Consider the following 25,279-nt stretch of genomic DNA (forward strand, 5'->3'; position numbering starts at 1 on the left):
CTACTGCTTGAATGACCTGTTTTGAGACTCATCAAAACTGAAAAGGAATCTGATCAAATTACAACTTTTACCCCAACCACTGTAAGCCTGAAATGATGGCAACCTATTCTGCTGTATTAAATGGTTAGTAGGCCTTACCTATTTTTATTCCTAAGACGTACTTTGATTCTTCAGATTCAATTTTAACCTTTTATATTTGGAATAATAAACAAGCTCGTTTAAGTAAAGTTTACTTACAAAGAAATAAAGAGATGGGTGGACTAGCCCTACCCAATTTCAGGTTTTACTATTGGGCTGTCAATATAAGGAATATTACTTTCTGGTCCTATTATATTTATCGTAAAGATTGCCCATCATGGGTCTCCTTAGAAGTTAATTCTGTAAAAAATTCCTCTATTGTCTCTCTTCTTGGATCATACTCTTCTTTTTCAGCAAATAAAACAACAGATAACATAATTGTTAAGCAAACTTTAAGGATCTGGTCTCAATTTAGAAAATTTTTTGGTTTAGCGAATTTTTCATTATCATCTCCCATTCTCCTTAATTTTTTTTTATTCCTTCCATGACTGATAAAGTCTTTAAAGATTGGGATGAATTAGGTGTTAAGTGTTTTTGGGACCTGTTTATCTCAGGATCTCTTGCTTCATTTGACCAATTGGCAAATAAATTTGCACTCCCAAAATCACATTTTTTCAGATACCTTCAAATTAGAGATTTTCTACGTTTCCAATTAGCTACTTTTCCTATAGGTCCTGATAAAAATTTACTGGACGATCTTTTAAATTTAAAACCTTTTGTTAATGGTTCTATTATCGGTATCTATAACTTGTTGATTGATTCTAGACAAGACTTTTTAGATAAAATAAAAAAGCTTGGGAGGATGACCTAAATTGTCAGATTTCTGATGATAGATGGAATAAAATTCTTAAACGGGTCAATAAATCATCTTTCTGTGCTCGTCATTCTCTTTTACAATTTAAAGTGGTTCATAGAGCTTACATTTCTAAACAGAAGCTGTCCAGTTTTTATCCGAATATTTCTCCACTTTGTAATAAATGCAACCCTGCTGATGCCTCTTTAATTCATATGTTTTGGTTTTGCCCTAAAATTGAAAAGTTTTGGCGGGAAGTATTCCATACCTTCTCACAACTTTTTAGGGTCCAATTTAACCCAAATCCCCTTACTGCCTTGTTTGGTATTATTGCAGATGAAGAGATAACTTTAAATACTCCTAACCTACAGGTTTTAGTTTTTACCTCTCTTTTAGCAAGGAGAGCAATCTTGTTTAAATGGAAGGAGTCTACCCCTCCTTCACATCTTCAATGGCTACGTGATATTATGTCTTATTTAAATTTAGAAAAGATCCGCTGCTCAGTCTTAAATTCGAAACAATCTTTTTATGATATTTGGGGACCTTTCCTAAATTACTTTTCCAATTTATAAAGTTTAACAGTGCACAGACTTTTATGTATATTTTTATCTTCTCTTCTTAAGCAAATATGTTTTCTTTTCTAATTTATCCATTATCATCCATCAGCTTTTTTCTTTGGTAGTTGGTAGGGGGTTGACCTTTTTTTATATAAAAAATTTTTTTTTATGATGTATGACCTATCTTTAAATTTTTGATTACAAAGTGGTATACCTTTATGTGATATGCTATAACATTTTGATCAAATTTATCACAATATATGAATGTACACAAGTTACGTTGAGATGTATCTATGTGTTACACTCTGTAAATCTTTTTTTTTCTTTTGAATAAAAATATTGTAAAAAGAAAAGAAAATGGTTAGTAAGTCATTTCTTTATCACCAAAACAATTTCATCAGGAGCTGTGGAAGAAAAACGACTTTAGAGACCAGACTTCAAGCAGTGACATCTTTATTCAGCATGCTATCATAGGGAGCTTGCAAACACGTGCAAGGCTCTGAGCTACAGGCCAGCTTTGGCATATTTTATACTTCTAAACAGGAGAATGTACGTGACTATTGGCTTGCAAGTGAACCTGTTACACAAGCAGGAGCAAATCGGTACATCTGTAGCACCAGATATATTTAATCATAGAACACACAGTGACTAAGTCACTCGTTCCTCCTTTCTGCACTCAGTGATTATGAAAGACTGTCTGCTGTAAGTCTAAGCTTAGGACATTGAGTTACAGAAGTTCATCGGGTTACAAAGTTCAAATAGAAGAATGCAAGTTAGCTACTTAACTCTTTGACCTTTTGCCTGGCCCTTCTTCCAGTGAAGTAAAGCTGATGTAATACGAATGCCAACAGTGTGGGCATTAACAAGGGTGCTCAGATGTTATCCAATGAGCTTCAGTTGCTTAAATAATTAGTGATATTCCTGAGAGAGAAGATAAGACACTACTGCAAACCTATCTCCAGAGGGCCATACCTTGAAGCTGCTTCTTTAGTAACAGAAACTGAACTGAGAGCATGTGCATAATGAAAGTTTAATTGCTTCTGGCAGTATAGGAACAAAGTTACTCATGGAGTTATTTAAAGCCACGTGTTTGATTCTCTGAATCTGTAATACGATCTGCCAACTGAGCACGTCAAAACCAGTTTATAGTCTTTGCTTTCAGCTGAATGTTGCCGGGCAAATCCAACATCTGCAAGAGGTCCTCACAGCAAATAACTAAATAGAAATCAGGATCCATTAGTCAGACTGGACAACAAACTTTTTTGGAAGTGTTGCTTCTTCAGAAATGTTTGTTTGTGATGCATCACTTGAAGCTGAATGCAAATAAAGTTTCAGACTACTTGTAGGAATTTGTGGAAACAAGAAATTAACTTTGAATAGAGTAACACACACAAAATGCTGGAGGAACTCCGCAGGTCAGTCAGCAACTATGGAAAAGAGTAAACAGTCGACATTTCGGCCAAAACCCCTCATCTGGACTGAGCCCAAAATGTTGACTTTACTCTTCTCTACAGATGCTGCCCGACCTGCTGAGTTCCTCCAGCATTTTGTGTGTGTTGCTTGGCTTTCCAACATCTGCAGATTTTCTCTTGTTTTATTGAATATAATATACTTAATCACATAATGGTGCTGACGCTTTGCAATAATTCAACTAAGCTAGAAAATACTCTTCATGATTTTCATTTGTACTCAGTGTCTGAGGTTTCTCGCTTAAGTGTCCAACAATAATCAGCCGGCATTGATGGATTCCAGTTTCCCTGATACCATTTCTCCATGACCGCAATGTCCTGGTGAAACCTTTCACCGTGCTCGTCACTGACAGTGCCAAGATTTACAGCGAAGGAGTCTAAATGGGAATGCAGAAAATTAGATCTCTTGTGACATGTTGCACTTCATGATCTTGTATGCTTGAAACACGTTGTCATCCAGCTGCACGAGGTTTGGTGCTCTGCAGCTGCCAAGAAAATTTTCAACAACATCCATGAATGCCTTCCACGTGACTTTCTCTGAACTCCCTAGAATTTCCTGTCATTGATAACCTGTTTGATTTCAGGACCAACAAAAACACCTTCCTCAATCTTGGCGTCGGTTATTCTGACTTGAATTATGAATTGAAATAACAAATATAGACGATTGTTAAAAAATGGTACGTGATAGGGAAACCACGGCGATTTTCATGACTGGCAGCCCAAATCCATAAAACAGACCCAAACATATTCAGGAAGCAAAATCTTTGTTGGCCTGCGTAATGAGAGTGTTATTTAACTAGGAGCAAGGGGCAAAGCCAGCCATGAAGCTGTGACGTACAGCTGTACACAAGAAATCTGTACGCAGATGATAATGACACATATTACACCAATAAATATGATTTGTTCAACATACACACAGTGACGTGTACCTCTGAAAGAGAAGCTTCATTGAAGTATGATTACTCATGGCTCTAGTCATATAATAATATTACTGATTAACGTAGAGAGGACTCAGAATTGCTTTAAAAGTGAAGTGAGCCACAGTTTCAGAGACAGAAAAGGTTGCTTTTAGTTCCTTCCAATTTCATCCTGTTTTGTTTGAAATATCTCTGTTCAGCATCAGAAGAACCAGACTTCCCTCCTATTGACTGACACCGATGCTGCCTCTCTAAAAGAGAAGTGGTTTAACAGAGACGCGTGCGGGTTTGATGCACTGCTCCCTCTGAGCTGCGCGGGAGCGCAGTCGCGCAGTAACTGAAACGCTCGCACGCACATAGCCTCTGCTGCCACACAGCCGGAACTTTCTTAACACTTAGACGTTTAAAGTGCCGCGCAGTTTCCACGCCGTGGAAAAAGTTCCTGCTCAGAGCAATGGTTGGTCTGCGCAGGTGTAAAAAATAATTAAAGGGAAAATTGGTTAGATGTTTTGCAAATCCCTTTGATACACCATTGCTGTGAAACAAGAAGCTAGACTTCCGGGAAATTTCCTTCACGGCTATACGACCAGGAAATTTCCTTCGCAGCCTTTGAAATGACAGCTAGACTTCTGGGAAATTTCCTTCACAGCCATTGAAATGGCAGCTGAGCATGCAGACTTCAGCTTTAACCACCTCAACTTCTTTCGCTCAATGCTAACTGCTCTACACTTCTGGTAATTGAATAGTGCATATGTTGTTGGTGTAGGGAACTGTGGTCTATTGATTATTAACAATTTCCCTGTTTGAGACACTCACTCTCTCCTTCAGGAATTCACAGCTCCATCATATTCACTAGTCTCCCTGGCCTGAGATTGTAAGACCTCAAGATAAGGAGCAGAACTAGGCCATTTGGCCCATTGAGTCTGCTCCACCATTTCACCACAGCTGATTCATTTTCCCTCTCAGCCCTGATCTCCTGCCTTCTCTCTGTATCCCTTCATACCCTGACTAACCAAGAATATATCAACCTCTGCCTTAAACATACCCAATGACTTGACCTCCACAGCTGTCTGTGGCGACACATTCCACACATTCACCACTCTCTGGCTAAAGAAATTCCTCCTCATCTCCATTCTAACTGGACGTCTCTCTATTCTGAGGCTGTGTCCTCAAGTCTTAACTCCTCCTCCACAGGAAACATCCTCTCCACATCCATTCTATTGAGGCCTCTCAACATTTGATAGGTTTCAATCAGATCGCGCCCACCCCCCAGTTCTTCTGAATTCCAGCGAGTACAGGCCCAGATCCGTCAAATGGTCCTCACGTGATAAGCCTTTCAATCCTGGAGTCAATGTCAGCACATCCTTTCTTAGATAAGGGGCCCAAAACTGCTCACAATACTCCAAGTGAGGCCTCGCCTGTGCCAATATAAAGCTGGAATATTACATCCTTACTTTTATATTCTAGTTCTCCTGAAATGAATGCTAACATTTCATTTGCCTTCCTCACCACCGACTCAGCCTGCCAAGTAACCTTTGGGTAATCCTGCACAAGGGCTCCCAAGTCCCTTTGCATCTCAGATTTTTGAGCACGTTTGATTTGTTTTTTCTCGGTTCCAACAAAGGTTAACCTGCAGTCTTCGCTCTTTCTCTCTCTCTCTCTCTCTCCACAGATTTTATTTAGTGATACCACATGGTAACGGGTCCTTCTGATCCAACGAGGCCACACTGCCCAATTACTCCCATGTGACTAATTAACCCAATAACCACACGTCTTCGGGACGTGAGAGGAAAATGGAGATCTCAGAGGAAGTCCATGCAGTAAGGGGGAGAACACACAGACTCCTTTGGGATAGCAGCAGAACTGAACCCAGGTCACCGGCACTTCAATAGCACCATGCTATCGTTCTGCCCCCCCCCCCCACCCCCGGATCAGGATCACCAGCGTGGAGGTGCCAGGGATTGAACCCAGGACCTCATAGAGGCAAATCATGAGCTGTTCCACTGAGCTGGTGTACATCCCCGCTTTGAGATGCACCCTGACCTGCTCCATACCTCCGGCATTTCCTGCTTTCCTGTCAGGTTCCCTTCAGCTGCTTGTTGTATTTTGGCTCCTGCTGGGACAGGCTTTGTTCAGGCCACCCTTCTGCAGGATAGTCTTCAGCCGTCACCTCTCAAGACCAAGCTCACTCAGGGCACTGCACTGCTCGCAGCCTCGAAGGCCGGTCAGCCTCCATCTCAGGAACAACGTTAGCCTCTTCTGTCCACCACTGCACCGAAGAACTCAGGAAGTGCTCCAGCAGCAAGTCTCGGTCAACGCAAACTTACGCCTCCACGTGGGAATAGTATTTGACTGCACACAAGGTGCAAATGTTACAGATATTGGCCAAGCAATTTCCTGTGCACAAGGAATCTCCTGAAGCATCGACTGTCCATTTCCCTCCCTAGATGCTACCCAACTCACCTGAGACCCTCTTGTATTTTGTGTGTTGCACAGGGAAGCTCCAGCTGGTCAGGTGGAGATATACGTCTCTACCAAGGGAGGTGTGAGGCGTTTCTTCCCTCTGCTAGCGTGCAAGTCATCTTTGGGCAAGGCGTAGCCCTGCTTAGCCACGCCAATGAGGGTCACATGAAGCCATGGGAGCAGGTGGTGGATGGTTGTATGAGCAGCCGGTGCAGATCACAAGTCTTGGTTATGCGACCACTGACACCAGGCAGACAGTCTCTGTAGAGTATTGATAATGCCTGGGGTCACCTTTCTTGCACTGCTCAGAAGAAGGCAATGGAAAACTACTTCTGTAGAGAAATTTGCCAAGAACAATCATGGTCATGGGACCATGATCACCTTCGTCATCCAACATGGAACATAATGATGATGTCATATGACACAGCACATAATGATGATGCCATACAACATGGCACATAATGATGAAAATGACAGGGAAGCTTTGCCCACCAGTCGGTTTTTCTGAAGCTGATGCAAGTTTCCCTGTCTCCCTAGAGGACTCTGCCACATCCCACTATCGTTATGACTTGCATTCATTCCTTGTTTGTACTGCGCTGTGGGCCTGTAAGGGTACTGCCTAAGATCAGAGCTCTGAGAAAAGGGACTACCAACACACTGAACTTCAGTTCAAGTTCGATTGCCGTTCAACCATACACAAGTATACAGCTCAACAAGACAGTGTTCCTCCAGGGCCAAGGTGCAAAACACAGTGCATACAGTCACACACAGCACACATAGTTATGATCCAGCACATACAGTCACAAAATAATATTTGCACAAGTCCCTGAGTGACATGGCCTGAAGATTGACTGTGCATGTGACATTGTCCTGGAGCCGTGTCTCCGCAAGAACAAGCGCGCAGCAGTTCCTCATCTCATGCTGGGTCACACACAGACAAAAGCAATCTAGCTTGTCTTCCACGAGCGAACACTGGAGAGCAGCACCAGCTCTCAACAACCACAACCCAGCACTGATCCCAGTGTGTCGGCCATGCCTCTGTTACTCCTAATTACCACTGTTCCTGAAACAGCTTTGCTTTGAAAGAGGAAGCCAACACATTTTGAACTTCCTAAAAGAGAAAATTCAAAGATTCGAAGTACACTTATTATCAAAGTATATTTACAGAATACAACTCTGAGATTCGTCCTCCTGCAGGCAGCTACGAAACAAAGAAACACCATGGAACCTCTTCAAGAAAACATCAAGCACCCAAAGTGTGAGAGAAGATCAAGCTGTGGAAATGGCAAAAACCGAGTGAATGACACATGGAATATCAAGCATCAAACCAAAGTTTGAAAGTTGTGTTAAATATGCGAATCAATATCATCATCAGTCCAACATTCTGCACTTTTCATTCTGACAACCTATCTGTCTCTTTTGAGACTAATGCAATTAATGAGGTGCCTGCACTAGGAGACCAAGTTATGGAAGATTTGGATCGAATTGTAATTTGAATGATGATTCGGCTGTCAGGGATGAAGCAGGCTCACTGCATTCCCTCAGCAGGAGAAGCAGTTGCTGCTGCATTTCATAAAGTCATTTTTTTTCAGTCTATGCCTGGTTAGCTGTGGCAACTCGACCAATGAAGCTTTCAGTCATCTTTTATATGACACGAGTCATCATGTTTCTGAAGAATTCACCTTTGATTATATCTAGTTGGGTCATGGAGACTGAAAGAAATTTGCACATCTTTTCCCAAGTAGGATGGGACTGCTATTCACCCCTTTGTAAGATTTTCAAGCTGGACAAAAAGGCCGTTTACTTGCTTGTCAACCCAACAGGAGCCTCACAGGGTTCCTCTGCACTGATGCCCCACCAGAGGAAGGTCCACAATAGCCCAACGCTTCACAAAACCAGCAACCTGGGTTCAATTCCTGCCGCCGTCTGTAAGGAGATTGTACATTCTCCCCAAGACCATGTGGGTTTCCTCCGGGTGCTCTGGTTTCCTCCCACAGTCCAAAAATATACCGAATGGTAGGTTAACTGGTCATTGAAAATTAGGCGAGGATTAAATCGGAGGATTTGCTGGGCTGTGCAGCTCAAAGGGCCAAAAGGGCCTCTACCACTCTGTATCTCAATAAATAAACACATTTTTAAAAATTCCTTTTCAGTGAGTGGTGTGCCCTCAGCTGGCTAACTCTCTCTCACAGCCACTATCAGAAGATTGAATCTGGCAACTTCTGAGGCAGATAGAATTGTTCTCTCTGGTCACGTTCCAAGCATCTGCTGTGAGAGGTGTCGCCTCTGGAGTTTTTGTTTTGCATTTTTATGGGGAGATGTTCCACTGCCTCACCAGCTGTAAGTAATTCAACCTTTTCCTTGCCCTTTACACTTCACAGGTGAGTATTGCGAGTATTATAAGGCAGTGCAGTTCAGATTTGCTCCAGTACAATACATTTCAACTTTTTCCTAGATCTGCAATCTATCTAACAGTGCATCTAGTCCTCTGCATCCCCCATCACCCAGGACATGCCCTCTTCTCATTGCTACCAACAAGGAGGAGGTACAGGAACCTGAAGGCACACACTCAATGCTTCAGGAACAGCTTCTTCCCCTCTGCCATCAGATTTCTGAATGGATATTGGACCCAGAAACACTGCCTCAGTTTCCTTTTCCCTCTCTTTTTGCAATAATTATTTTATTTTATTTTTTAATATCTTGTGTATTTAATACCTAAGTAATATTTGAGTAATCTTGTATATTATATATATATATATATATATATATATAGTTTGATTAAGCATTCCTGTTCCTTTAAATAACTCATTACAGGTTGTAAGTAAAATACGTTAATTGCATATGTCATTGCGTAACCCCGTGGTATGTGCGCGCCTTGCATAAAGTAAACCCAAAGTCAGACCCACATTGCGTAACCCCGTGGTATGTGCGCGCCTTGCATAAAGTAAACCCAAAGTCAGACCCACATTGCGTAACCCCGTGGTATGTGCGCGCCTTGCATAAAGTAAACCCAAAGTCAGACCCACATTGCGTAACCCCGTGGTATGTGCGCGCCTTGCATAAAGTAAACCCAAAGTCAGACCCACATTGCGTAACCCCGTGGTATGTGCGCGCCTTGCATAAAGTAAACCCAAAGTCAGACCCACATTTCGGAATCCCGTGTCTTCCTTTGTGTTAGTTTAATGCTTTGAAGCTACCAAGCGTAGCATTGGCGAGGGTGGGATTGCCTCACCAACTACATGTTACAAGCTTAAGATACTCATTGTAGTTTACAGTTTTCATTTTCACGTATCACAATGTACTGCTGCCACAAAACAACAGATTTTATGACCAATGCCGGTCACCCGTTAGGCACCAGACTAATATGAGAAGTAGAGAGGACAAATAAAATCCTCCCGCCTACTGCCTTCAAAGCCAGGGGAATATCTGTAGCTGCTTAGCTGCCTTATCCAATGGGACAACTTTCCAGAAGGACTAAGGGGACTTGTGTGCCTTTTCAAAGGTCTTTTTATTCTCAGAAGGCTCAAGATACCAGCCAACTGACTAGAAAACGGACAGTTCTGATTCTGTACCAGAAACAGACCAAGCCTTTGAAAACATTGCACTGAATACATGCGATAGAAGTGAATTTTCACCAGGTACATGTCTGGGAGATTGTGCAGTTTGAGGTACATTGGAAAGGTATGTGCTCTATCCATTCAACACACTGAGAAATGGATATAGCACTGAACTTTCCAAAATACCTCAAGCTGGCGCATGGCAGAGAACGACTTTGCCGGGCTATCATCATTCCACACCATGACCCTCCTGGAAGATCCTCCGTAGTCTCTGTCCAAAATGGATCCCCATCCACCCCCTGGTCCTTCAGTGTCACCAAGAGGACTTGGCCACGATCGTCATGAGGAAACGTTGGAAGACAACATTGAGAAGAGAGGACAACTCCATCACCAAGACAGCGCTTCATTGACCCCTGAAGGGCGAAGGAAATGCAGGACACCGAAGACATCTTACTGCTGTAGCGTGGAGGCAGGAATGAGGACCCTCAACCACTGGGGGGGCACAATAGAGAAGATGGCCAAGGACAGAGAGAGAAGGAGGACCTTCATTGTTCCCCTAAGTGCCACCAACATAACAGGCAGTAATGAACACTGAGAAAGGGAAGATCACAGCAGGTGTTCAAAGGATAGCGATGGGCACATTGCACCAAGACTGCATGCAGTAATAATGAACTGTGAATTCATCCTTTCCTCTTCAAACAGAGGTATACGCTATTGATAAAGAAAGAACACGCAGAGGATGGTGAATCTTTGGAATTCATTGCCAGAGGTGGCTGTGGGGGCCAAGTCATAGGGTATATTTAAAACGGAGGTTGATTGGTTTTTGATTAATATGACGTCAGAATTTGTGAGGGAGAAAGCAAGAGAATGGGGTAGAGAGGGAAATCAAACCAACCACGATCAAATGGTGGAAGAGACTCGATGGGCCAAATAGCCTAATTCTGCTCCTATGTTTCGTAGTCTTATAGTGGCAGTCACAGCAGAATTCCCTTACACACACCTCACTGTGCTGGATGGCCAACAAGTGTCTTTCACTGAGTTGGTGATCTCCCAACAGTGTATGGTGTCTGTCTCAGTCTATGCCCCTAAGTCCTCTGTCACGTAGCTGCTGGGATTGAACCCTCTTCTCCACTCTAAATGGGCGTTCCTCTATTCTGAGGCTGCGTCCTCTGGCCATAGGAAACATCCTCTCCACAACCACACTATGGAGGCCTTCCAACACTCGATAAGTTTCAATGGGCTACCGCCCTCATTTTTCTGAATTCCAGTGAGTGCCAGACCCGAGCCATCAATCAGTCCTCATACGATATCCCTTTCATTCCCGGAATCATTCTAGTGAATCTTCTCTGGACCCTCTCCGATGTCAGCATATGCTTTCTTCGATAAAGGGCCCCAAAACTGCTCAAGCTCCTCCACGAGAGACCGCTCCAGTGCCTTATAAAGCCTCAGCATTACAGCCTTGCTTTTGTATTTTAATCATCTCGGATTGGATGAAATATAATCCTGTGTTACCTATGATTTGACAAGCGATGGGGAGACAGTTTCAGGTCACATGTGCGTCTCCATCATACTGAAATTTTAATGCAACCTGCAGCACTCAAACAGTTCAGTCAGTCTTGAAACAGCGCTCCAAGCAAGAGGCAGCTAAGGAGGATAACTGCCCCCATCTTCACAGCTGTGCACGCAATGCCTAAGGTGCTGAACATCTGGAATTAGGCACAGCTCCAGACTCACCCACCTGTCCACATTAATGGGCGCCTGACAGTATAGCTCAAGCTTTCTCTTAGGTAAAACCACAGCACCAAAATAATGAATCAGGGAATTTGGAAAATTTACAAGAGCAAATTGCTGAAAGGTTTTATGGCTGAAGAAGAAGAAGAAGAGGAAGAAGAAATCAAGGAACAGGTATGTGTTGTAACTTCTGTAAACTCTTCAATGTATTTACAACATTTCCTGTTAAGTTCCTCAGCTTTTTTGCTCTTAATATATTATGTTTACAACATCATTTCCAGCTGGATTAACGTTTTACCGAATCTAGGAAATGTTGAATCAATGATCTGCAAACTGTGAGCCAGTAGAAACAGTATTTGCAAAAGTTGCAACAGAATTATGGAACATTGCAACTATCTTCAATATCTAACCTGTCAATCATTATCATATGTTTCAGACCAATGACACAGCGATGGACATGACCACAGAGGAAAGCTCCAGTCCTGTCTCACTCTTGGCAAAAAAGGTACAAACGATTTATTTTTAATCCATCATACGATCTGAATTTGTTCCACCTGGCCAGCAGACTCTTAGCATTTCACCAAACTGAAGAGTACATTTAAAATGGACAGAGGAGATATTAAGACGGGAAACAAAAGACTTTGTGAGCTTATCAATATCTGGCTTCAGATACTAAATAGATCGCACATTGGACTGGCTGTGACATCAACACCTTGGACTACAAAGCAGAATATCTAGTATTATTGCTATTTATCTATCTGCACTTATTCCTGTTCCCCTGGTTGGTTGTTACTCTCTGTTACGCCTCTGGTGTTTAGGGGAGCAGTGAAGATCCTTCTTCAAAGATTCCTTCATGTCAGTAACTTCCTCCCAATTTTCACCACTGTCAATCACGCAAGCCCCGGGTGGAGATTCAGGAAAACCGTCACACTCAGATGTAGAAGGATTCTTCATTGCTGCTTCCACAACAGTTTTGTTTAACCAGTCAGGGTCATTAGCCCTGAGCTGAACCCCCTGTGGACCACTTAGTCTGGCCTCTCCCCGTTGACCTGTTTGGCATGGGTGACCCTACCAAGAGCCAAAGCACAAAGCCCTGACTCTGGCCAACATGGCTCTCCAGGTCATTGAGGCACGCAAGCCTCCAAACCATGTGGTCCTCTTGGAGACCTGATTGGTTGTTTGAGCTGCGATAATACACATGGCCAGATTCATGTAGGAAGAGCAGCTGCTAACATTCGTGGGACATCATAAGTCCCTGCCAAGGCACTTGTAGCACTCCTCCAATTCAGGGCGGCATGGTGGTTTAACGGTTAGCGCATCGTTTTCACCGATCAGGGCTCATTTGTCACCGCCGCCTGTAATGAGTTTGTCTGTTCTCCCCGTGACTGCGAGGGTTTCCTCCAGATGCTCCAGTTTCCTCCCACGGTCCACAGACGTACAGAGCTGTGGGCACACTCTGCTGGAGCTAGAAGCATGGTAGCACTTGCAGGCTGCCCAGCACAACCCTCGCTGATTTGATTTGATGTAAACGATGCATTTCACTGTATGTTTCAATATGCATGTGACAAGTAAAACTAAACTTTAAAACCTTCACTGAAAAGAAGAAAATTGTAATGTCAGAGATAGAAAAGCCCTGGTAATGAGTTAAAGGTTGTCTTTAAAGAGTCTAAGTTTGAAGCCATCAATTAAATCAACATAGATCTTCCAAAAATATTAATAGTACCCTGATTCAACTGATGACATAGACTATATCCAATTCCTTACTGTAATTTATCAACGCGTCATTGGGTGAATGTGTAAGAGTGACCATTGTTTTTATTAGTGTGAGAGGTTATCAGTACGATAGAGGTTTGAGGGGACTTGGAATGGGCAAAGATGCAAGAGATGGTTAGCGTGAGCCCGTGGGTGAGAGATCCCGCTGAGGGGAACGACTGGTCAGTACATAGACCAGGAACTCAGTAACTCTTACAGGATGCCACAACTGATTGCTCTGCCTGATATATTCGTGTTTCGATAGAAGAAAGAAGATAGTCTCTGAATTATTCATTGGATATAATCCCTCACAATATCCATTAAGATTTCAGTGAAATATTTAACAGCACCACGTCTCAGTTTTAGGAAGTGGGTCTGGGATGTTCAAAGTTCGACTTCAATGCGACAAAAACAAGAACCCTATCCCAAGCTGCACTGCCCTCCAAATCTGGAGAGATCTGATGATAATTTGCTTTTTTTGTCGAGGAGATTCTACCTTCTTTACAGCATAACCATTAAATTCCAATGCACTCTACTCAAACTAAACATATCCTGGGCACAACCTTTCTCTTGGGGACAGAGGAACTAAGGCACCAAAACTTTGATAGGGGCAGCAAACGCCAGCAGTCATAGGAACAGGATCTTCTTGAATATGATACAGGTCTCCATGGACCTCACCTCTCCCTGGGCTGTGAGCATGAATGGATGCTTTCCACAGGCACCACCTCCTCCCCAGAATGCAAGTGCCAAGGGGCCCTGCCCCTCCCTCCCTGTGGTACAGATGCCCATTGTCACCAGCTCTCCCAAGGCCCTAGATCCAAAAGCACTGTCGATCCTTGGGAGGTGTGTCTGGGCTCCAGGATACGGATATGAGTGCCCTGTGATAGGACCCCGTAGTCAGCACCTATCTGCTGGAGTATGCCTTTTCCCACTCTTCACAAATTTTTGATCTGTGGTCCAGCTGTGGATCACAGGCTGGCCTGATGCTGTAATCACCTTCTGTGCTGTCAATGGTTCCATTTAATATCAGAGAATGTAAACATTATACAATCTGGAATTCTTACTCTTCACAGACATCCACGAAACTGAAGAAAAAACCCAAAGAACAAATGACAGAAAAAGCGTAAAAACCCCAAAGCCCCCCTCCCCTTCCCACGCACAAGTGGCAGTAAAAGAATCAACCACTTTTCCGGCACCCACACCCGCCAAGCAAGCAACAGCAAAGCCCCAAGGAGAGACCATGATCTACATGTGCATCAGAAGCCACTGTCACCAAACAGTTCGATATGACACAGGTTCACAAGGGAGATAGAGGTTTCACTCCTTCCACAACGAGAAGGAGACCAACAGCTGCTGTTTCGATGTTACCGTCTGTCCTATCAAGACTTCCCTTGTGAAGTAGCTCAAACCTTTCTCTATAACTGCACCATCAAGCTCACCCTGCTCCATACCCCACAATAGTTTTAACTTCTTTCCTTCTGCCAATTCTTCATCAAATGTCTTCACAACAGGAAGAGTCCACAGTGATCCGATAAAGTTACTCCATCTTTGATCCATTTACCTTTAAATAATGTTAAAGAAATGTCAGCTCTGTACCTTGTCTTCAAATTTGACCCTCCAGAATGAATCATTTCACACATTTCTGGGTTGAACTCCATCTGCCACTTCTCAGCCCATCTCTGCCAATGTCCCGTTATGACAACCCTCTGAGATCCTTTTCTCTCTGGAGCAAAGGAAGATAGAGGTGACTTGATAGAGGTGTGCAAGATGACAGGAGGCAGAGAATGAGTGGACAGCCGGAGACTTTTTCCCAGGACGGAAATGGCTAATACAAGGAGGGGGGGGGCAAAATATCAAAGTGATTAGAGGAAAGTATGGAGAGGATATCAGAGGGAAGTTCTTTACACAGAGATTGGTGGGTGTGTAGAATGCCCTGCTAGGGATGGTAGTAGAGGCAGGTATATTAGGGGCATTTAAGAAACTCTTAGATAGGCATGTGGATGATAGAAAAATGGGGAGCTATGTAAAAGGGAAAGGTTTGATTGATTTTAGAGTAGGTTAAAAGGTCAGTATAACATCATGGGCTGAAGGGCCTGAACTGTGCTGCTCTGTGCTCTGTAAGCTCAGGCTTTATTGAGCAATGTGCTTAGTGCCAGTGGCCCCCACTTACCTGCTGTGGATGGACCAGTGCTTCCAGGTGACTGGCAGGTCTTTCATTGTATTCAGACCAATCCCTGTACTGAATGACTGTTCCACATTTTCACATCATCCCTCCTTCCTCATGTTATTAACCACCCTTGTTCTCACCCTCAGCCACCTTCTGGTTTACAGCAGCGAAAATATTAACAGCGCCCAGACTAACTTCTGACCTAATGCTCAAGGTCAGTAGGTGGAAGAGGTGATGATCAATCTGTGAGGGCAGTAACTAACGTGACAAATTCCTTCTGACGTGCCTGGGGCCTTTGCCATTGTCTCCCCTCGCATTTTTCCTCTGTTGTTCACCAGGTAGGGCTACCATCCATTTTTCTCCCAGCATGCTTCGCTTCCTGGTCCCAGGCCATTACCGCTGTTGACCCTAAGAACCCATCCTTTAGCTCATCGGTAAGCTGCATCTTAGCAGCTTACAAGAAAACAGACCTCATTCCCCGTGTGTGTGGACCACACCTCTCCCTACCTCGTGCAACTCCTCCACAGACTCTCGTTGCTGACATCAGTTCCTGGATCAGCCAAGTAAACAACGGGAACACAGAAATCATCTTTTCTTTGACGCAAATCCATCTTCCTACGTGGTCACTGCTCCAGGTTAAACTAAAAGATTAAAAATGTTCATGTCCTTTATGGTGCCTCTTAGAACTGCCACCTCACACCTTCGCGAACAGCAAGATCGGAATCTGAATCAGGTTTAATATCAACGACTATGGCGTGAAATTTGTTGTTTTGCCACAGCAGTACATTGCAATCATCACCATCATCATTATTATCATTACTGGCCGTGTCGTATGACGTGGGTAATCATGGTCTTTCCATGACCACGATTGTTCTTGACAACATTTTCTACAGAAGTGGTTTGCCATTGCCTTCTTCTGGGCAGTTTTTTTTAACAAGATGGTTGACCCAAGCCATTCAGAGATCGTCTGCCTGGTGTCAGTGGTCGCATAACCAGGACTTGTGATCTGCACTGGCTGCTCATACGACCATCCACCACCTGCTCCCGTAGCTTCATGTGACCCTGATCAGGGTTTAAGCAGGTGCTACACCTTGCCCAAGGGTGACCTGCAGGTGAGTGGAGGGAAGGAGCACCTTACACTTCCTTTGGTGGTAGAGATGTATCTCCACCCCACCACCCTATCCCCACATTGCGGTATGTAATAATAACTATAAATATATAAAAATTGAGAATTAAATTAAATCAAGTAAATAATGGAAAAAGGGTAAAATAGTGAGGTAGCAATGATGTGATCTATGTCCATTCAGAAATCTGATGGCGGTGGCAAAGAAACAGTTCGTGAATCATTGTGTGTGCCTTCAGGCTCCTGTACCTCCTCCCTGATGGTCACAATGAGAAGAGGGCATGTCCTGGGTGATGGGGGTCTGTAATGATGGATGCCGCCTTTTTGAAGGTGTCCTGGATGCTGAGGAGATTAGTGCCCATGATGGAGCTGGCTGAGTTTACAACTTTCTGCAGCTTTTTCTGATCCTGTGCAAGGATCCATCCGTACCAGACGGCGATGCAGCTATTCAGAATGCTCTCCATGGTGTGTCTGTAGAAATTTGCAACTGTCTTTGGTGACATCCCAATTCTCCTCAAACACCTATTGAAATATAGCTGCTGTCGAGCCTTCTTTGTAATTGCTTCAATATAATTGTCTGTTCTTCATCTACAACATCATTTTTCTTCACGGTTCTATTGAATGTGATGCAGTGTCAATCAGAGCAGTTAATTAACCGTCTTTGTGATACCAGAAAGGGTGGGAAAAAAACCCAGTGATGGAGTTTGTCTTTCTCCAGGTTCAAGGAGCCAGTGCAAAGGGTTGGAAATGTATGTCCTCGCTCTTCAATAAGGACGACGAACACAAGTTACTCTCGGCCGAGAATGCCACCCCAGCTGAACAGTGAGTACACTCGTCCTTCATGTCAACACAGAACACAAGTTAACTCACTTTCCTGCATAACAATGTTATAAGAATGACATACTAGTGAAAAAAAGGCTTTCAGTTCAGTGAGACCTGCACCACTAACGACTTTAACCTCTCATTCTTTCCACTCCACCATTTTCCTCCTGCTTCTACCTCTTCACCATTTCACCCATAAATGTCGATACCTTAGACCAATTTCTGAAGTGCTTTGTTTTGCCTTCAGCTCTCATGTTCAAAACTCTCCATACAACTACCACCTCTTCAGCTGAAAAGTCAGTATCAGAAATCCGCACACTGCTTTAAGAGATGCCTTGTACTGATTGTCACCGACTCAGCACCTGTTCTTCTGCCCACCCTGAACCTGAAGCACGTTACCGTCCCTCTATATGGTTTCCACTTTGGCTGACCTGTGTTACGGCCTTCCTGGAAATCGGTCCATTTTGCGATTTTCTATAACATGAAGTCACATTGTCTGTGCATGACCCAAGAAACACAAGTTATAATTTTTTTTTAAAACTGATGTTATATTTATTTTAAACACAAGATGTTTCGGATTTATATCTGTTTACATTTTTTACACAAATTCTGTATCTCAAACTTTTGGGTGTGCTTTGAGAATTCTGAAAGAGTGTACTTCCAGTTCCCTAGCATCCCTAATGAAGAGGTTCAGATGTATCAGACCACGTGACTCTTCAGAGCTTGTCTGCTTGGCATCAGTGGTTGCATAACCAGGACTTGTTGATCATATGACCATCCACCACCTGCTCCCATGGCTTCACATGACCCTGATCGGGGAGGGGTTAAGTAGATGCTACTCCTTGCCCAAGCATGACCTGCAGGCTAGCAGAGAGAAGGAGCGCCTTACACCTCCTTTGGCAGAGACGTATCTCCACCCTGACACCCAAGTAGAATGGGTTTGGCTTAAACTATTGTCAAACCCAAGAAACAAAATGGCATGCAGTTAAGGCCCAATGAATTGATGGAATTTTTTGTTACTGCCTGCTTCACCACTGGCATTCAGGGTAACAATGAAGGTCCTCCATTTCTGTCTGTCCTTGGTTACTCAGTTGTAGAAAGATTCTTCCTTGCTGTTTCCATCACAGTTTTGTTTGACCAGTCAGGGTCGTTAGCCCTGAGCTGAACCTGGAGGACCAGTAGTCTGACCTCTCCCCTTTGACCTGTTTGGCAAGGGTGACCCTTCCAAGAGCCAAAGCATAAAGCCCTGTCTCCAGCCAGCATACCTCTCCAGGTCATGGAGGCACACAAGCCTCCAAACCATGAGAAGGCTGTGGACCTCATGGAGGGAGCTGACGGAATGGTGATGTCAAATTTGGTCAGGAGCTTCTGTACAAAGGTGACCTGCAGCATCTCATCATAATGTCCTACAGCCTATTAGAGGCCGCTCTCTTAGGTGTTCCTATAGAGCTAAAATGAGCTTTCCAAACAGCCCTTTTCGTCCTTTACCATATAATCCATCATTTTCATTTTCATCCATCCATTCCAGATCACAATAAGCAGATGAAGAATAAAAAATCACCTAATTTCTCCCAATTTTAATGTGGGCCCTCTGCTTACTAACTAATAGAGAGTTTCCCTCTGTCAGGATTGACGAAGGTGTTCAGATTATAAGAACTCACGGGAGCTAAGGATTAATCTTAACCTATTTACATTATCAGTCTCCAACAACTACCTCCCTTCATATCAAAAATGTACAATTTAAAATAGAATTTGTTCAGCTGCACACTATGTGAATCTACCCAAGTTTGTCTTTAACAAAAATGGTGCTTTACGGCTTGTCCACTGTGAAGTTGGACTCACCCACATTTCACCAAGAGTTGTTCGTTTGCAGTGTAGACACGGACAATCAGGAAGCACCGACAAAGTCTGGGTAACGTGAGCCACCAGGATGGTGACAGGTCCGATCCAGGGTTAACACCAACAGCTGCTCTGAGATAGAACAGAGCGGCTCCTGAACATCGCTCAGTGACTCCAGACAGACACACTCATGTGAATTGCTAGTTGAAGACAGGACCGCAGCAAATGTGACATCCCGTAATTGTGAATGTGCTTTCAACACTGCCCTGGCTTCTCAGGTGTAAAATGGCTGCTTGCCTGGGCTAGTCCAGACTGTCCTGGTCCTCAGAAGAACATGTCTAAACCAGTGGTTAAATCAAAACTCATTTTAAAAGTTATACATAATTTAAATCCCTCCGCTAATAACTTTCTGAAAATAGCTAAATGGATAAAAGATTGTGAAGAAAATTGGATATTAATGAAATTTTAAGATTTGCTTAATTTAAAATGTGTCAAAATGAAATTGATCTGATCTAATAATCAAAGAAGGAATTCGTACAGTTCTTCACATGCCTCCAAAACAATTTGTTAATCTTTCCAACGCTGGGAGGTTATCCGTTGTCTTTCCATTGCCAACTCTGGGAGGTCATGTTCCCAGAGCTTCTCCACATCCACATGAACCTCTTTATAGCCTTTTCCCACCTCTCAGGAACAGGTTATTTCAGATGATGTGATGATAAACATTCAGATAATAATGTGCAGTAAGAAAGAGCTTTATTAATTACCTTAAACACAAGAGATTCTGCAGACGCTGGAAATCCAGAGCAACACACACACAAAATGCCGGAGGAACTCAGCAGGTCAGGCAGTGTCTGTAGAAATGAATAAACAGTCGATCGTTTGGGCTGACACATCTTTTCAGGAAGGGAAAGGAATGGGTAAGATATCAGAATAAAAAGGTGGTGGAAAGGGACGGGGGTGGCTGTGGCAGCGAGTGTGGATGAGTACATGGTCAAAGAGTCGGAGGGAGGCAGAGATCACAAAGGGAGAGCAGTAAGAGAGGGTCACACTGACCTATCGTCGAAGAGAAAGCTTCCAGCATTATGTGTGCTCCATAGGTGCTGCCTGGCCTGCTGAGCTCCTCCAGCATTTTGTGTGTGTGTTGCTCTGGATTTCCAGCATCTGCAGAATCTCTTGTGTTAATGATTTGCTGCTCCCTGTGGAATATGTGGGTCTTCTCCGGGTGCTCCAGTTTCCTCCCGCAGTCCAAAGACATACCAGTTAGTAGCTTAATTGATCATTGTAAATAATCCCATGATTAGGCTAGGATTAAATCAGGGGATTGGATGGTGATGTGGCTCATGTGGCTCAAAGGGCCCAAAGGGCCTATTCCACATTGTATCTCAATCAACAAATAAATCTAACGAAATAATACACGATTTGCAACAAATAACGTTCTTTTGAGCACAAAATCATAAAAGGAAAAGGGGTCCAAATGAAGCTTACATGAGATATTAATGATAATATTAACTGAGGAAAAGCCTTCTAAAGTAGTAAGCCAAAGGATGTCTTTATGGCAGGAGGCACAGAAACAAACCCCCAGCGGAGGTCTCAGCCCAAAATGTCGACTGTTTATTCCCTCCATAGATGCTGCTTGACCTGCTGAGTTCCTTCAGCATTGGAAATGTTGCTCTAGACTTCCATCATTCGCAGAACCTCATATGTTTTCAGAGAAAAGCCTCTCAGAAAAATTAGAGAACCAAGGATCTGGAGTGATTGAGGATATAAAGGAAATTAATATTGGTTAAAAATAGAGAAGCTACTGACCCTGGAAACTGTCAATTGCAACAGAGATGGCAAAAGCCATTTTCCAAACATTGGTTCCTGCAGAGCAAGGGGAAGAAAATGCGATCCCATGGACTAAGGAGGGAGTCAGCAAACACAGAGTCGAAAATGTTGGTCTTACATTGCTTGTGGGGAAAGTGCAGGAATCAGTAATAGAGAAAGTGATGTCAAGACAGTTAGAAAGCAATATTATGATTGGGCATGTCAACATCAAGTTATAACACGGAAATCATTTTTGATAATCTCTTGGAGATCTTTGAGGATGTACCTGATAGAGTAGGTGAGGGGGGAAGTCTGCGAATATGATGTATTTGCATTTCAGAAGAGTCTCCATCAGGTGCTACACAAGTGGGTGAGCCAGGTTACAGAAGTGGGACTTGGGGGGAGGGGAGTAATTAATATACCGTGGTGGAGACTAACGGGTTACCACATGGATCAATGATTTGACTGAGGGGTTGACTGTACCAATACCAAGTTTGCTGATAATACCCAACATGGTAGATGCCAGGAAGGTGTTTTCTTGGATATGGAGTCTCGGGTTAGGGGTCACAAGTAAGGGTTGGCCCATTTAAAACTGAAGTAAGGAGAACTTGTTTCTCTCACGTGGTGGAGAATTATTGGAATTCTCTATCCTAGAGGGCTTTCAAGGCTCAATCTTGAATTCAGTTCAAAACAGAGATTGGCAGATTTCCCAGTGTTAAATAAATCAATGTGCAAACATATGAATTAGCAGAACTGGATGTGGTCTGCCCTCGTTGGGTTATTCAGTGAGGCTTTGTGACAACGTTCCCACTTACCCCAGATTAACTTTGCTTATCTAGAACCCACCACCCTCTGCCTTAGAAATAGATAGATAGATAGATAGATAGATAGATAGATAGATAGATAGATAGATACTTTATTCATCCCCATGGGGAAATTCAACTTTTTTTCCAATGTCCCATACACTTGTTGTAGCAAAACTAATTACATACAATACTTAACTCAGTAAAAAAATATGATATGCATCTAAATCACCATCTCAAAAAGCATTAATAATAGCTTTTAAAAAGTTCTTAAGTCCTGGCGGTAGAATTGTAAAGCCTAATGGCATTGGGGAGTATTGGGGAGTACCAAACTGGTAGCCAATCATTTTAATTTCTCTCCCCATTTCCATTCCGACATGTCAGTCCATGGCCTCCTCATTTGCCAAGATGTGGAGGAACAACACCTCCGCCTGGGTCAGGAAATCCCAACTTGGGGTACTTGGACCCCTCGGTAGGGGTCCATGGCATGAATAAAGCTGGGAACCATGGTCTAGGTAGACTTCAGCGTGATGGCATGAGCACCTATTTCTCCTTCCTGCATTATTTTTTCCTCCCCATTCCCTCTTCCAATCACCACTCTGGCCTCTTACCTCTTCTCCTCATCTGCCCACCACCTCACCCTGGTGCCCCTCCCCACTCCCGTTCTCCCATGATCTACTCTCCTCTCCTATCACATTCCTCCTTCTCCAGACCTTTCTTCCTCACCTATCACCTTCTAGCTTGCCCTCTCCCCACATTTTTATTCTGGCATCCTCCCCCTCCCCTTCCAGTTCTGATGAAGTGTCTCGGTCCAAAACATCAACTGTTTATTCACTCCCTAGTTGCTGACTGAGTTCCTCCAGGATTATACATCCTCTACTCTTTGGGGGAGGAAGACCCAAAGACTCACAAGCTGCTGAGAGAGAAACAATTGCCTCGGCTCTGGCTTAAGTAGCCAAAGGCTCATTTCTAATCCCTGGTTCCAGATCCTCCCACAGGAGGAAGCACTTTCCCCAAACTAGCCTGTTAACTATCAAGGGTTGTGGGAATAAAGCAGGGACAGGTAGCTGTTCAATAGTGGAACAGGACCCAAACACCCCCCCTCCAATGATCCTATTACCTTCTTACCTTCTCACACTTTTATCAGCAGCCAAGGCAGCTCCAATTAAACAAAAATATTCTGCAATTACATTAAAAAGCCTTGCGTGATTTTTTGGTGTTCAGGACACCAGTGGAAGACCGTAGATCTGACGTCTCCGTATTTTCCTCCATCTTCTGCAGTGTCCTTTCGGAACCAGCACCAAAAGAGCCCGGATCCGAGAGGAAAACGTCCGGGTTCTGGGATGTCTTCGCCACCCGGTGGCGCCAGGCGTCCGACACCAGCCAGGGCGCAGACGCAGGCTCTGGAGAGGAGGAGGCCGCGAGTGCCACACAGACCGAGAGCAGCAGCATGGAGCACACGAGCGATTCCAGCCTGTACACCAACCTGGAGGCACCCAGCGACCCCGGCTTCAAGTGGAACTTTGTTACCAGCAAGCTGGCGGAACTGAAAAATAAAAGTATGCAAAAAAACAATTAGGCACAGGGGCAGCACCCGCAAAATGCTGGAGGAGCTCAGCAGGTCAGGCAGCATCCATGGAGGAGAACGAAGAGTCAACTTCGGGCCGAGGCCTTTCATCAGGCCCCAGCCCCAAACATCGACCGTTTATCCCTCTCCATAGATGCTGCTGGACTTGCCGAGCTCCCCCAGCATTTTGTGGGTGCTGCTCAAGGTTTCCAGCATCTGCAGAATCTCTTGTATTGACGATTAGACAGACAGTCAGGTTTCAACTGCTCTTGCAAGCGATACGTAGCCAGAACAACATCAATAAGCCAAAGTTTTGTGGTATAAAAATGGTGGCTTAAGATCATGGGACTGTGTGAATAAAACTCGGGAGGTGCTGTGTGAGATGCTGGGTAGTTTCAACTTGAACCTGTTCGCTCCTCAGCGTGAGGGGACTCGGCAATGTTATACGTATATATCAGATCCCAGGCTGCTGTTCCTAACATTATATATAACAACATTATTGGAACAGGTTTCAGAGCAAATATACACCTGTCCCCACTTTGTCCATTACATGCCCAACATGTACAAAGCTTCTCAGCTATTACTATTCAGGCTCCACTTACCCAGAGTTTCAAAACTCATTTGCTAAACTTCCCACGTCTGAATAGAGGCCCCATGTGTTATTGCCTAATATTGGAATAAACCCACCAGTTTTAGTGAGGAAGTCGAATTTCTGCCAGGAGAAAGGAGATATAAAAACTGATTCCATTGGGCCTGTTCTCTCGGACTGAGTGGAATCTGTATTTATTTATGATGTTGAGATACAAAATGAAACAGGCCCTTCAGCCCTTCAATTGCGCTGCCCAGCAACTCCCCCAATTTAATCACCGGTTAATTTACAATGAGCAATTAACCTACTAACTGGTACATCCTTGGACAGTGGGAGGAAACCAAAGCACCCAGAGGAAACCCACGTGGTCACGGGGAGAACGTACAAACTCCCCACAGGCAGCAGCAGGAATTGAACCCGTGACACTGGTACTGTAAAGCGTCGTGCTAACCACTACACTACCGTGACGCACATTGCTTTACAGTAGTAGTTAGCACAACACTTTACAATACCAGCAATACGGGTTCAGTTCCCGCCAGGGCCTGTAAGGAGTTTATACGTCCTCCCCGTGATCCTCTGGGTCTCTTCCAGGTGCTCAGGTTTCCTCCCACAGTCCATGGTTAGTAGGTTAATTAGTCATTGTAAATCGTCCTGTAGTTAGGCTGGGATTAAATCGAGGGTTGCTGAAAGGGCCTATCCGTGCACTATCTCAATAAATACATAAATATTTTTTCACGTAAGTTGGAATGTGCATTAGATCGGCAGTTTAGGGATGGGGTTGGGCTGTTATCAGTGATAAAAGCCTACTTCTAGGAAGGGTTATTAAAAACTAACCTGCAGCAGGTCAGACTAGGTGATCAAAAGCTTAGTTTAAAGAGAGTCTGGAAGGATATGGGAGACTTCTGGGGCTGAACTCCAGAGTTCTTTGTTTGGACAGGTAAAAGTAGCTCCAGGTGAGAGGTGAAGGGGAGGTAATGGAACTGAAGGGGGACACAAAAATTGGACAAGCTCTTTGTTGTCTCAGGTTGAGGGCTGGATGATCTCCAGGACACAGGCAGAGGGATTGGACAGGGTCAGTGTTGTCTCAGGTTGGGGACTGGATGATCTCCAGGACACAGGCAGAGGGATTGGACAGGGTCAGTGTTGTCTCAGGTTGAGGGCTGGATGATCTCCAGGACACAGGCAGAGGGATTGGACAGGGTCAATGTTGTCTCAGGTTGAGGGCTGGATGATCTCCAGGACACAG

General features: G+C 43.9%; 1 protein-coding gene across 2 annotated transcripts; it reads left to right on the forward strand.

Annotated features, from left to right (window-relative positions):
- Window positions 1-11,457: 11,457 nt before the first annotated feature.
- LOC140719665 (uncharacterized protein C1orf232) lies at window positions 11,458-23,456 on the forward strand. Of its 2 annotated transcripts, none has more exons than XM_073034451.1 (4): window positions 11,458-11,739; window positions 12,002-12,070; window positions 17,326-17,429; window positions 23,159-23,456. In XM_073034451.1, the coding sequence occupies exons 1-4, from the start codon at window positions 11,644-11,646 to the stop codon at window positions 23,454-23,456; spliced, it is 567 nt and encodes a 188-aa protein (XP_072890552.1). In that variant the 5' UTR covers window positions 11,458-11,643. The 2 variants fall into 2 exon arrangements, with proteins under 2 accessions (XP_072890552.1, XP_072890553.1); XM_073034452.1 differs by lacking the exon at window positions 11,458-11,739 and adding an exon at window positions 11,827-11,900.
- The last annotated feature ends 1,823 nt before the right edge of the window (window positions 23,457-25,279 follow it).

Source organism: Hemitrygon akajei, chromosome 32, assembly GCF_048418815.1.
Source record: "Hemitrygon akajei chromosome 32, sHemAka1.3, whole genome shotgun sequence".
NCBI lineage: Eukaryota > Metazoa > Chordata > Chondrichthyes > Myliobatiformes > Dasyatidae > Hemitrygon > Hemitrygon akajei.

What these genes read in the sequence shown, in the direction of transcription:
- LOC140719665 (XM_073034451.1), top strand. Translation starts at nt 11,644, where the DNA reads ATGAATCAGGGAATTTGGAAAATTTACAAGAGCAAATTGCTGAAAGGT. An exon ending in AAGAAGAAATCAAGGAACAG is followed by an intron (nt 11,740 to 12,001) that starts GTATGTGTTGTA and finishes CATATGTTTCAG; the next exon opens with ACCAATGACACAGCGATGGA. An exon ending in AATGCCACCCCAGCTGAACA is followed by an intron (nt 17,430 to 23,158) that starts GTGAGTACACTC and finishes CATCTTCTGCAG; the next exon opens with TGTCCTTTCGGAACCAGCAC.